The 12,576-nt window shown below is 59.3% G+C and overlaps 4 protein-coding genes across 4 annotated transcripts; all 4 read left to right on the forward strand.

Annotated features, from left to right (window-relative positions):
* Positions 1 to 2,672: 2,672 nt before the first annotated feature.
* PLICBS_007244 (uncharacterized protein) lies at positions 2,673 to 4,495 on the forward strand (the record flags this gene model as incomplete). Its single annotated transcript, XM_018320666.2, has 3 exons — positions 2,673 to 2,876; positions 3,009 to 3,234; positions 3,354 to 4,495. The coding sequence occupies 3 exons, from the start codon at positions 2,673 to 2,675 to the stop codon at positions 4,493 to 4,495; spliced, it is 1,572 nt and encodes a 523-aa protein (XP_018180563.2).
* A 972-nt stretch (positions 4,496 to 5,467) lies between these two features.
* On the forward strand, positions 5,468 to 6,380 carry PLICBS_007245 (uncharacterized protein; the record flags this gene model as incomplete). Its single annotated transcript, XM_065601134.1, has 2 exons — positions 5,468 to 6,005; positions 6,100 to 6,380. 2 exons carry the CDS (start codon positions 5,468 to 5,470, stop codon positions 6,378 to 6,380), a joined length of 819 nt encoding a protein of 272 aa, XP_065457206.1.
* A 780-nt stretch (positions 6,381 to 7,160) lies between these two features.
* PLICBS_007246 (peptidylprolyl isomerase fpr4) lies at positions 7,161 to 8,821 on the forward strand (the record flags this gene model as incomplete). Its single annotated transcript, XM_018320668.2, has 4 exons — positions 7,161 to 7,247; positions 7,363 to 7,848; positions 7,907 to 8,549; positions 8,616 to 8,821. The coding sequence occupies 4 exons, from the start codon at positions 7,161 to 7,163 to the stop codon at positions 8,819 to 8,821; spliced, it is 1,422 nt and encodes a 473-aa protein (XP_018180565.1).
* Positions 8,822 to 9,678: 857 nt separating this feature from the next.
* PLICBS_007247 (uncharacterized protein) lies at positions 9,679 to 12,331 on the forward strand (the record flags this gene model as incomplete). The annotated part of the gene is made up of 6 exons (XM_065601135.1): positions 9,679 to 9,814; positions 9,869 to 9,904; positions 10,022 to 10,841; positions 10,902 to 11,451; positions 11,500 to 11,592; positions 11,645 to 12,331. 6 exons carry the CDS (start codon positions 9,679 to 9,681, stop codon positions 12,329 to 12,331), a joined length of 2,322 nt encoding a protein of 773 aa, XP_065457207.1.
* Positions 12,332 to 12,576: the final 245 nt, after the last annotated feature.

Below are 12,576 nucleotides of genomic sequence, written 5' to 3' on the forward strand. Positions count from 1 at the left end.
GTCACCATGATCCAATCCGGGTCAACGAGTTGGACTTCTTGTGCTCGGTTAGGCGGTGCTCAAGATCCTCGGAGACTCTGGCATCCGATGCTTGGCGAAGCGACGCGTGTTCATCGTGGCGAGATGGGGGCGGTGACGGTGGGGGAGATGAGCTGCTGCTGCCGGTCAATGGATGGAGGATGTGAAGCCTCCGGGGATACATTGAGGGAGGCAGCCAAAGCCAAGACCGGATGACGATTGCGGCGCGGGCTGTGTGGAAAGACCAACCACCCGCTGGTACCTTCCTGTTCCTCTCTCTCATAGGCGATTTGGCTGTGTCGCTTAACCTCTCCACTAACACAGTTGCGTGGGCGTCTGTAAACGATAGGGCGGTACTTTGACGCGACAGCCGAATGCAAGCCATGATGACCCAGACGTCTGGCCTCTCACAGGTAAACCACTACTGCATTCGAGGCGTCCATCCAGCTTATATCCTGGCTTGCGCAGCAATTGCATCTGCCAAGACCGTCCGCTTCGCACTTACACGAAGCTCGAGTAAGCCGTCGCCTCAGATCTGCGAGAAGTGCACCCATATCCTCACAAAGGTCCCGGGGCTGTGCCTGCACATGGCGCCTGCTCGGCTCCCGTTCCCGTCGCGGCGATGCGCCATCGCGAGACGACGACGGGTGGTGGTTACGACTGGCAACGGAGGCGGGCAGCCACCCACCGCAGTATCGGTACTGTACTGGGCAGGTCAGGTACTCTGTACGACGCCGTAAGCACCGTCATCTGCCACGCCGAAGACGGGAGGAGGTGTCGGTTGTTTCCAACGTGTTGGCCCGCCTCGTGCGCGCCTCTCCGTTGCTATATCGCTGCAACAACCGGGACAGAGAAATAATAATTGTCGCACCAGAATGTGCTTCTGTGCGCTGGCAACGACCGTGACTCGCCCAACACGCAGCATCGCTTGCCCACGTTTGCCAGCGATTTGCTGCTGCTGTGTGGAGATTCTGGGATGGCTGGCTCAGAGATGATGGGTCCCATCACCCTCTGAATCTCAGTCCCGAACCGGTCAAGTCAAGATCTAGGTGCCGGGGCCTTTCATGGGGCGCTGGGCTTTGAGGGAGAAACGGCCGCGGAGCGCCCATCAGACCCTTGATCAACTTGGCCCTGGCAGCTTGCTTGCCCAGGGGCCCCACGCCGCAGCCACCAAACAGCCACGGGGACCGACGACGACAAGTTACAACGACGCCCACGGTTTTAGCAACTCGACGTCCACGCTCCAGCCATGGGTGCTTCCCACGTTGCGAGTCCAGCTCAAGCTGGCCAATGGCACGGACAGCCGGTTTCCTGCCTGGGCTAAGCGCGGCCATGTTGTTCTGCTCGTACCTTGTGCGACGTCCATCAGAGCGGGCGCCCTCCAGTGCCAGTCGTCAGAGCACGGAGGTGCCTTGTATCAGTGACATGCTGTGGGCCCCATGTCCCGTTGAATCTGGCTCCGTTGAAGATCTCGTCCGCATGAGCGAGGAGCGGTGATAACGGGACGCAACCGGGCGCGCCCACGGCCCTGGACTCCGCGTCCAGCCGCCCAGCCGCCCCAAACGTCGCGCTGCGCGACTTACACGGGAGGGCATCATGGGCATCAAGATCATGGGCGGGTAGCCTTGAGAGAGGCTCGGCCCAAGCTGGGTGAGGTGTGCGAGGCGGTGCGTCCTGCCCCCATCTGCCGTCTGATGGCTCGTCCGACCTTCTGACGCACCGTCGTCCTCATGCCTCATGTGAAGCTTGAGCAGCGCACACTTTGGTCTCCCCGAATCCAAGCCTTGTCACCGGATTCACGCTCAACTTGCCCCCCTGCACTCCGCCTCCGTGTCGGTATTTCGGTCCCCCAGCTGTTTTTGTCCCGTTTCCTGCGCCGTCGTCACCCCTGGAAGGCGGTCGCTCCTTCCCTCCCGCCTCGATTAATCTTTCTGGCATGAGCTCCCCCCCATCGCGGCTGCCCCAAAGCTCCGTAGCGCCTCGTGGCTCTTGCTACCACCCTCCCCCATCTAGCTTTCTCTCTCTCTCTCTTGTATTTTGCGGCCTTCCTCTCCTCCGTCTACTCTGTCCAGCTCGCGCCTTTTCCTCTCTCCGTCTCCTCGTCCTCCGTTTGCCGCCGCGTGCCTCATCTGTTATCGCACGTGTGCCGCAATACGGCCCCTTACATACCAACTCCTCGAGCCTCTCACGTCAACCGTCGATTCTAAGGCCCACACCTGCTTCGACCACGATCCGCAACGAGCGCTCGTCCGAGAACAATGTCTCTGTTTACGTGGTGCTCGCGACGGGCAGGCGGCCTTAGCATGGTAGCCCTGATTATACTTTGCTATCATGTAATCTCGCAGGCTTGGACTCTGGAGCGGCACGGCAGTGGCAAGATAAGCCCGTCGTCTCAAGCACCTACCCAATACTCGCCCACCCCGAGCCCCGGCCCGGGCATTTGGACCTTGGTCTTTGCCTACTATTGCCTGTTGATTCACGTCCTTGTCTTTGCCTTCCCTCTGCGCGCCTGCTGGTCGGTCTGGGACATCACTCGATCTCTCAAGCAGTCTGTGCGGAGCAATGCGGCGTTGGAAAGGTTGAGGGGGAACGATGCTGGCCGACGCGGGTCATGCGCCTCCATCTCAAGCGCCGAGACGTTGACATCCGAGACAATGACATCGGAAAGTAACGCCATTTCGTCGACCACTAGCGATACGAGCGACTTCGTCTTCGACAGGTATACAGACGCTGCCAACTGTTCGCCGTGCTCGATTATCCACGCCATCATCATCCCCAACTACAAGGAGGAGCTGGACACCCTCAGGGAGACGCTAGAGGTTCTGGCCTCTCACCCGCAGGCGCATTATTCGTATGATGTGAGTTCATGTCCCGGCAGCATATAGTCGCGGGTGCCACGGCCAGAGCAGCGCAACTCTTATCACGGGGCGCCCGCGACCGCTCACCCTTTTCACAACTTATTCTGAGTGCGCGCTGACATGACCCTTTAGATTTATCTCGGCATGGAGCACCGCGAGACCAACGCCGAATCCAAAGCCCTTGGCCTTATCGAGGAGTTTTCGAAAAGGTTTCGGTCGATCGACTACACACTTCATCCTGCTGACATTCCCGGCGAAGCCGCTGGGAAGGGTAGCAATGTGGGGTGGGCGGCCAGGAAACTGAGCGCAAAATATCCCATGGCTGCGCGCCGGGATGTCATTGTCACGGGAATCGACGGTATGTCAGCTCTGGACCAGGCTCTGCTATGACGCATGGCAGCATGCAGTGCCAGCTTGACTGCCGCAACCTCCGGGAGTCTGTGTGTACCTGGCGCGGTTTGCTAACTCAAGGGATAGCCGATAGTCATCTCTCCCCGAGGTACTTTGCCAACATTACCAGCATGCACGTGGCATACCCAGACACAGCAACGACGACCTTGTATGCGGCACCAATAATATTTGACCGCAACGCCCACAGTGTGCCTGCCATTGTCCGCGTAGCAGACATCTTGTGGGGTGCCGCTGGCATGTCTGGTCTGTACCGTGGCTCGGCAGTTGCGCCACCGACCTCCGTCTACTCCTTGCCCCTGGAGCTTGTTGACCGAGTGGGAGGCTGGGACTGCGATGCCGAGGCCATTGGCGAGGACCTGCACATGTACCTCAAGTGCTTCTTTGCGCTCAACGGCAATCTCACCTGTCGCACGGTTCTGAGCCCGGTGAGCCAGACCAATGTCACCGGAGGGGGCAAGGGCGGCATCCGAGGAACCATTGTCGATATGAGGGCCCGATACAAGCAGGCCATTCGGCACATGTGGGGGGCCTTGGATACGGGCTTCGCCATGCGGCAGGTCGTGGACATGTGGCAGGAGCGGAAGCACACATGCCGCGCTTTCCGGCCCCTCCACCAAACACAAGGCGATGGCCCTAGTTGCTACACCCCGGAAGCGCAGTTCGACGGCGGTTCCGAGCGGTTCCAAGAGGATGCCTTTTCCGACGTGTCTCAGGGCTCCCTCAAGGAGCTTCATTGGGAAAACATATTCTACCTGTTCCACCGCCTGTTCGAGGCTCACTTCCTTCCGGTTCATATGACGATCGTTGTACTGGCCTCGGCGCTGTACGTGTGGGCCACGGATGGCACTGACGACTTGGAGCAGCTCGGTTGGATCTTCTCGCTGTGCACCGTGCTTCGTACCATGGGCTTCATGGAGATAGCGTGCTACATGTTCCTATACGAGAGCTTTCACCGGACGTGCGTTACGACGCGCGAGAGGGATATGACAGCTGCCAAACTCGCCGACGGCATGTGCTTCTCGCACCGATCCATGAAGAAGAACTTCATGGACTACGTCTTGGTGCCCCTAGTTGCGCCTCTTTACGGAGCTATCCCCTGTGCGCAGGCGGAAATCTGTCACTTTTGGACCGTCGAATTGGTGTATACGGTCAGCAAGAAGGTCACGAGACAAAGAGCGACACCCCTCATGCCGGAGAACTTGGTCTGAGGCTTTTCAATCGGTCGCGTCCATAGGCCAGAGGGTTCAGCCTCCTGGCATGCAGGAGCATGATCGCAGCGCTTCGGGTACGGTGGATCTGCCTCAGCTCACGTCACGATCGCATCGGAGGGCGCAAAAGAGACTCAGGTGCACTATATCACCGGGCTTTTTGGAAAGTTGCATACGAACGCTGCATTGGTCGGCTACCCGCGGCCACGCCATCCATCTGTCGCCAATCTCGATGCGCGTAAGGGAGGGGGCCCGGTTTGCATGGTACGACAACGACAGGCGTCTCTTACGGCATCTGGACGCCGCGGTCGGGGTCAGCAGCTGGTCAGGACGTTAGACACAGCGGGGGGTGGGACGCAGCAATCAGGCTCAGGACCGATAGACTTGGGATTGGATGAGTTGTGTTGGTGACGACGCGACGCAGCGCACACACGTTTTTGGCATGACACACACCCATAATGGTAATTATCTAATACCTAATATCGAAGAATAACCTTGAAAGGCTTGGCAGGATTGCTCAAAGGGATGGGGCTTTTGACTTGACGAGGGATCCCTACGAGTAGGGTGCGGCCTTCACGGTTGGTCGCGGGTCGCAACAGTGAGCCGAGAGTCCGGGACGGCGCCAGCCGCAGCGGCTCGGCAGAACGGGTGGGGCGTGTGACGGTGGCCGATGGCGCCGGCGTGGGCTTCCGAAGGGGACCGGATGTTGAAGAGAGATTGACCAATGAGGGCCCGCGTCATGACCGGGACGGGGAGTAGCTTGGCCGAGGGCGCCGTGCCGGTGACGGGGCCGCGCGGAGGGTCTACATCGTCTCACCCGAGGGCGTTCGGGCGCCATTGGCTCTGTTCCTGTATAAGTTGGGGCCAGGCCGGGCGTCGGGAGAGGTTGAAGGGTCATCCTGGCTCAGCTCGTTCCCAAGTATTGTGGCAAAGTACATCACCAAGCACATCACCACCACCAAAACCACCACCATGTCCAAAACGATCCGCATCGGCGTCTTCATCCCGCACGGCGCGCAGACGCTCGACACGGCGTGCGTCGACGTCCTGGGCGTCATGTCGCACGAGTACCTGTCCGCGATCCCGCAGCTGCCCGCCCACGTCGCCGCGCTGGCGCCGCACGTGTCCGTGGCGTACATCACGACGCCGACGCAGGGGTCCGACATCCCGCTGACGTCGGGCATGACGATCCGGGCGACGCACTCGTACGGCGACGCGGAGGTGGCGCCGGGGAAGCTCGACGTGGTGCTGGTCCCGGGGCCGGACCCGATGCTCGCGTTTGACGACGAGGGCGCGCTGGCGTGGCTGAGGGCGCAGGCGGGCGTGGAGGGCGTCGACGTGCTGTCCATTTGCACGGGCTTGTTTGTGTGCGGCGCGGCGGGCATTGCGGATGGGAAGCGGGCGAGTGGGCCGAGGGGCCTGCAGGGGATGCTGAAGGAGAGGTTTGCGAAGATTGAGCTCGTGGGCGATGAGTACCGGTGGGTGCGGGACGGCAACTTTTGGTCGAGCGGTGAGTACCGTGTTTCCTCCTGCGTCCCATCGATGTCGACATCGGACACCCGATCACATACTGAAGAAGTGAGAACTGCGGCTGACTCGCCCAGGCGGCGTGACCAACGGCAACGACCTCATGGCGGCGTACGCGCGGGCGAGCCAGCGCTGGCCGCAGCCCGTCGTCGAGATCGGGCTGCAGCTGACCGAGGTGGAAGAACGGGGCCAGTTCTACGAGCAGGGCAAGGGTAAGTTCATGGCGGGGTTCGCGTGGCAGCTTCTGCGGGCGTGGATCGCAAGCCTCTTTTCTTCGAATTCCCCTTCCGCATCGTCACAGCCGTCATCGTCGTCTCGCACCGGGGCTAATCACGGCAAGGGCCTCAAGGCGAGCTAGCTTGATGACGATTCGCGAAGTGGAGGGCCAGGCACTCGATGCAGGAGGATCGGTTGAAGCTGAGGTCGCGCGGATGGGCGTGCGTGGGTGAGTAGCATGGCGTAGCGCAAGGAAGTCGAATACAATCCCACTCTTGTTGTTCTTGTTGGTCATCTTTTCATGAGCGAAGACTGAACGTGCAAACCTCTGGTCGTCGCATAGTGAAGCGACCCGAGTCAGCTTTCATGGCTGTGCTGCGTAGTGCGTACAGTGGCGAGAGTGCCTGGTGCAAAACTCAGCGACAGACCCTTCTGAGCAGTGGATGCCCGACGCCCGCAAAAGGCCCGCAGCCGCTACACCGAAGCTTCCTGCAGGTGGGCCTTCAGCGGGTCCCCCGTCGCCTCCAGCGTGCGAGTCCCTGCGGCCTGCGCTCTGCCGGCTTCCATCATAGTGGGCCTGGCACCCGCTCGTTGCTGAGACAGCGGGTGGGCGGGCTGCCAGAGCCGATAAGCTCGTTATCGGCGATGGCCATTGGCTCCAAGGACGAAAAGCGGAGAAGCGGCAGCCTCGTCGCCCCAGAGTGCCTGGGCGAAGGAAAAATTTCCAGAAGTGCTGCGTCTCGGGCTGGTGCAGCCTTTTTTTCCACCTCTTCCTCCGCCGTGCATCGCGAAATCCTGCAACTGCAAGACGCTTCAATCCCCTCCTCCTATCTCACGCTCTTGCATTCGCGCCTGACTGCTCAGCCGCCGAGAACACTCTCTCCGTCATTTTACCCCGTTGCATTCTTTCCCACACAGCAAGATGTCTGCCGTCCCTGGTCCCGTCTACGGGCTCGAGGTCCCGCCTGGCGAGATCTTGATCCCCGCCTCCATGGAGTTCCCTGCGTCGGTGAGTGCAGTCCTTTCACGACACGAGAAGCGTACTACTGCGGCTCATGGCCATTGGCCGGGCCGAATTGGTGCCCGTGTCTTGAGCAAAGCTCTGAAGCTGACATCCTGACCAGTTCCGCATCACCATGGCTGCCCTGGACCCTACCGAGGAGCCCGAGGCTGACGACGAGGGCAACGTCCCCAACGTCCCTCGCTCCACCCTGCGCCTGGTCAAGCGTGCCTTCCCCGGCCTCGACGAGGACGAGGACGACGAGATTGACGACGAGTACATGCGTGCCCTGCTTGCCGCCTCGGACGACGAGGACGAGGACGATGAGGATGAGCCCAACGGTGGCCCCAGCGATCCTGCCAAGGCCAAGAAGCAGAAGCAGGCCGCTGCCATCAAGAAGCTCCTCGAGGCCGCCGCCGCGGAGGAAGAGGACGAGGACGAGGACATGGAGGATGCCAAGCCCAACGGCGTTAAGAGCAAGGGCAAGGGCAAGGCCCCTGTCGAGGATGAGGATGAGGACGAGGATGAGGACGATGAGGAGGACTCTGATGACGACAGCGAGGGTGGCGACCTGGAGAACTTTGTCGTCTGCACTCTCGACACCGAGAAGGTTAGTCCCAACCCCTGCGTGCCATGAGCGAGGCCATCACTGACGCTGTCACCTGCAGAACTACCAGCAGCCCCTTGACATCACCGTCAACCACGGCGAGAAGGTCTTCTTCGTTGTCACCGGCACCCACACCGTCTTCCTGACCGGCAACTACGTCATGGACGACGATGAGGACGAGAGCGACAGCGACGAGGACGACTATGACTTTGACCCCGAGGAGCTGGAGTACGCCATGGACGAGGACGCTAGTGACGACGAGTCTGACGAGCTTGACGGCCTCGAGGACCCCCGCGTCACCGAGGTCGACTCGGAGGACGAGGTGCCCAAGCTGGTCGAGGCCAAGAAGGGCAAGAACAAGCGCAGCGCCGAAGAGGCCGAGAGCCTCGACGACCTGATTGCCAAGGACGACTCCAAGCTGTCCAAGAAGCAGCAGAAGAAGCTCAAGAACAACAAGGGCGAGGCCGTCGCCGCCGAGGAGAGCAAGAAGGACAAGAAGGTCCAGTTCGCCAAGAACCTCGAGCAGGGCCCTACCGGCTCCGCCGAGAAGGCCAAGCAGGCCGGCAAGGCCACCGTCGGCGTCAAGGTTGTCCAGGGCGTCACTATTGACGACCGCACCATTGGCAACGGCCGCACTGTTAAGAACGGCGACACTGTCGGCGTCCGCTACATTGGCAAGCTGGCTAACGGCCAGCAGTTTGATGGTGAGTGAATTTGCACCCTTCTAAAGTATTATTGTCACAGCTCCACTGACCGGTATCTCTCTGCAGCCAACAAGAAGGGCAAGCCTTTCTCCTTCAAGGTCGGCAAGGGCCAGGTCATCAAGGGCTGGGACGTCGGTGTCGTCGGTATGGCTATCGGCGGCGAGCGTCGCCTGACCATCCCCGCCAACCTGGGCTACGGCTCTCGCGGCATGCCCGGCATCCCCGCCAACAGCCAGCTGACCTTTGACGTCAAGCTGCTGGAGATCAAGTAAGCTCCGCGGCTCGGGGCTGTGATTTCTGCGTTTTCCTTTGTCAACACGATGGTGTACAAACAAATACCCCGTCTCTCCGCGCCCTGCCATCGGCGCGGAGCGCTGGGTTGCGGCGTTGGTTCAGACTCTGGAATTCTTTTTTCACACGCGGAGGCATGCGATGCTGGGCGATCTTGGACCTGTAGCCTCTGCGCGGCGCTTGGCTTTTGCGCCTAGACGAGGCCGGGGCGCCGCCTGGCTACCGCGGGGATGACGAGACGCGAGCCTGCTTTGCATGAGGCTGGCGTTTATAGAGCTTGTCTCGCTGTAGGATCCCTTTGCTCGGGAGCCAAGAACTAGTTGTGGATCTGTAGGCGTCTCCTATACAAAAGTTGATTATTCTATCTTTGATCGCTGCTGTGATGCCGTGCCGTGCCCGTGTGCTTGTTACCTTAGCAAGTAGTGACCCTCGCCTTCGTGGGTACGGATCGTCGCGTCCGTCGCAGTGGCAGGAGCGGCGTCATGCTCCAGGAGTAGGAAGGAGGTGCCCTTTCTTCAGACAGCGTATTATGTATCCCTCTCTCTCCGCTCAAGCGACACGTGCCTCGCTTCTGTCTTCTCCCACCCGCGTATACCATATCGTTGGCCACCTCCTTCAGGCCCTTTATCCCCAGCAGAGTCCGCTCGATCAGGATTCATGATATTGTCATTCCTTTATTTCGAAGAGCAGCATCTCATCTAGGACTCTCCCGTCGCAGCATCCATGCCGTGCCAAGTTTGATTCGCTGCTGAGACTCATCAACACGATGCGTTCCAGTCTTCTGAACAAGCGAAGCTGTCCCGTGCTGGAGCCGACGCCACTGATAGCCCCCGACGCCATGTCGTCTCTACAGTCTGCAGACTCGCGAAGCTCGCCCATGGAGTCGGGTGCACTGAAGGCCGGCCACAGCAGCTCCAGAGTGTGGTCCGAGATTCGAGGCGCCATCAGGGCTCTCGGTCGAAACAGTCACAGCGGTAGGGTTTGCCCATTTATTCCATGGGAATCTCCTGTCTGACATGGGTATATAGACTCTGACGGCTCGACTGTCCATGACTATGTCTCCGGTGGACGCCGGCTGGCGAAGGGCAAGGGCAAAGCAGTTGACACCGATTCCCATTCTTGCAATTCTCACACACCGCCGTCGACGCCGCGGAAAGGCAAGTCGCTAACACCTCGGGGAGTTGCCAAGAAGCTGGGGTTCGGCTCGGGTATGGAATCAAGCACCACCATCGTCCTTCGAGGTTCCCCGTTGAAGACATGCGCCTCGCTTCAGGCCCTGGGCGGCGTCCCATCCAATCACTTGAGCGAGCGAAGAAGCTCTGTGTCCACAGAGAAGAGCAGCAAGAGGTCTACCGTCGAGAACACCTCCACTGCACAGACCTCCCTAGAGTCCCGCTTCTCGGAGTCTCCGTCAGCCAAGAGCGGAAGCAAGGGTGGGCATAATCGAAGGCATCCGTGGTCCAGGTCTAGTCCAGAGGGCGGTACCTTGCAGACCATCGACGAAGGGACGAGCAGTCAAATCCAGCCAACCGTGCTGACTGCCGAAAAAGCCGCCGCTGCGAAGATTTATCTCGAGGAGCACTTCGACAGGCTTCTCAACAAGCCGAGTGCTCGCAGTTTGCGGCGCCAGTACCTTGAATCCCAGCTCTACTACAGCCCTCATCTGACCGCTGCGCAGAAAAACACCGTTCGAAGAGCCTTTGATTATCAAGAGTCGTGCCACGCTCGTGAGACTCGCGTTCTGAGAACACAGTCCATTGCGTCGTTGCGAGGCGAGGGACCGGTTCCCCACGTCGACAAGTACGAGTCCCTCAGGATCTTGGGTAAGGGTAGCTTTGGCGTGGTCAAGTTGGTGAGGGAAAAGGGCGACTCAGATGGGCCTCCAGCGAAGCAAGTCTTTGCCATGAAGGTAATCCGGAAGTCGGATATGCTTCGTAGCAGTCAAGAAGGACATCTCCGAGCCGAGAGAGACTTTCTTGTGGCTTCAGAAGGCTCACACTGGTACGTTGAAGCAGGGAATTGATCTCAAGAGAGGGAACTAGACGACTGACCAAACCGCAGGATCGTCCCATTGGTTGCTAGCTTCCAGGACCTGAAGAGTCTCTACCTTGTCATGGAATACATGCCCGGCGGCGACTTTCTCGGACTGCTGATCCGCGAGAACATCCTTCACGAATCCGTCGCTCGTTTTTACATCGCAGAGATGATTTTGGGCGTAGAGGAGGCACATCGATTAAAGTTCATTCATCGCGACATCAAGCCAGACAACTTCCTCATATCAGCCTCCGGCCATCTCAAGATCTCCGACTTTGGGCTGGCCTTTGACGGGCACTGGTCTCACGATGCCTCGTACTACAACTGCCAGCGATATACCCTCCTGCAGAGCCTCGGCATTAGCGTCGAAGGCGATGCGGAAGACAAAAAGAAATGCGAAAACATTTCCACCCAGCTTCCGTGGCTTCAATCGATGAAAGAGGTGCTCCAGCGGCATCAACGTGGTGATGATGCAGAAACTGAGGATTTGCCCAACCTTCTCGGCTGGAGGAACCGATGCGGCAACCGAGCTGCGGCCAACTCGGTGGTCGGCACGAGCCAGTACATGGCGCCAGAGGTCATCAGGGCATGTCGAGGGTGCGAATACGACGGCCGGTGCGACTAGTGGAGCATTGGAATTATCTTGTACGAGTGTCTGTATGGACACACACCTTTCTTCGCCGAGGACGGCAGGAAGCAGACCAAGACCAACATCCTGGTGAGGAATACGGACTCTGATGCCCCTCGAGACCTTCGGCTAACGTACACAGGACCACAAGAGACTATTCTCCTTCCCGCACAGGCCCATGATCAGCGACAAGTGCAAGGACTTGATATTCAGCCTCATACAAGAAAAGGAAAAGCGGCTGTGCTCGAAGCGATACCTATGGAAGGACCGCGCCGCCGAATCACATCGACCAACTGACTTGTTTGGCAAATTTGTATTTCCTGACGACGCCGAAGACATCAAAGTCCACAAGTGGTTTCGGAACTTTCCCTGGGAACGCGTTCACAACATCAGCCCGCCCTTTGTGCCGCACATTACAAGCAGCGACGATACCCACTACTTTGACGAGTCGGAGCCCATCGAGGACTTTTCCGACTCGTCGCCGGTTGCCGTGGATGTCACTGACGATGACGTGCGAGAGATTCTTCGCGATTTCCGGGCCTGCGTGCAGGCGGCGGCGATGGATCTGATATCCTCGCCTTACGACTCGGCAAGGCTTCGCAGCGCGGATCACAGGATCGACTCTATCCAAAGCTTTACAGCCAACGAGAGAAAAGTCCTGAAGCACTTCATCAGGGTATACGGGCGGAAAGAGCGCAAGAGGCCGCGGGACATCCTGCTCCGAGACGAGAAGACCAAGGACGCGGTGATGGAGGTGCGCAAGAGGACGGCCTTTATGGGGTACACGTGGCGGCGGATGAGGCCTGGTGGCTACGTGATGCCGAAGTAAGCAGAAAGACCTGAATGAGCAGGAGGAAGAGATATGCTTGCTGCGAGCTGCTTCGTCGCCGCGGCGGAAGACTTGAGGTCGAACGCAGCGGCCTAGGCCTGGTGTTGCGTGGGTGAGGCAGCAGGGGTCGCGCATCAGGCCAACAGGACAACAACAGGGGACTAGAAGTGAATAGTATTAGACACATTATTGATTATGGTACTACTTTTTGTACGCGCTGATATAAGCGCCACAAGACGCTCAAG

This window comes from Purpureocillium lilacinum (genome assembly GCF_023168085.1).
Source record: "Purpureocillium lilacinum CBS 284.36 DNA, scaffold_5, whole genome shotgun sequence".
Classification (NCBI taxonomy): Eukaryota; Fungi; Ascomycota; class Sordariomycetes; order Hypocreales; family Ophiocordycipitaceae; genus Purpureocillium; species Purpureocillium lilacinum.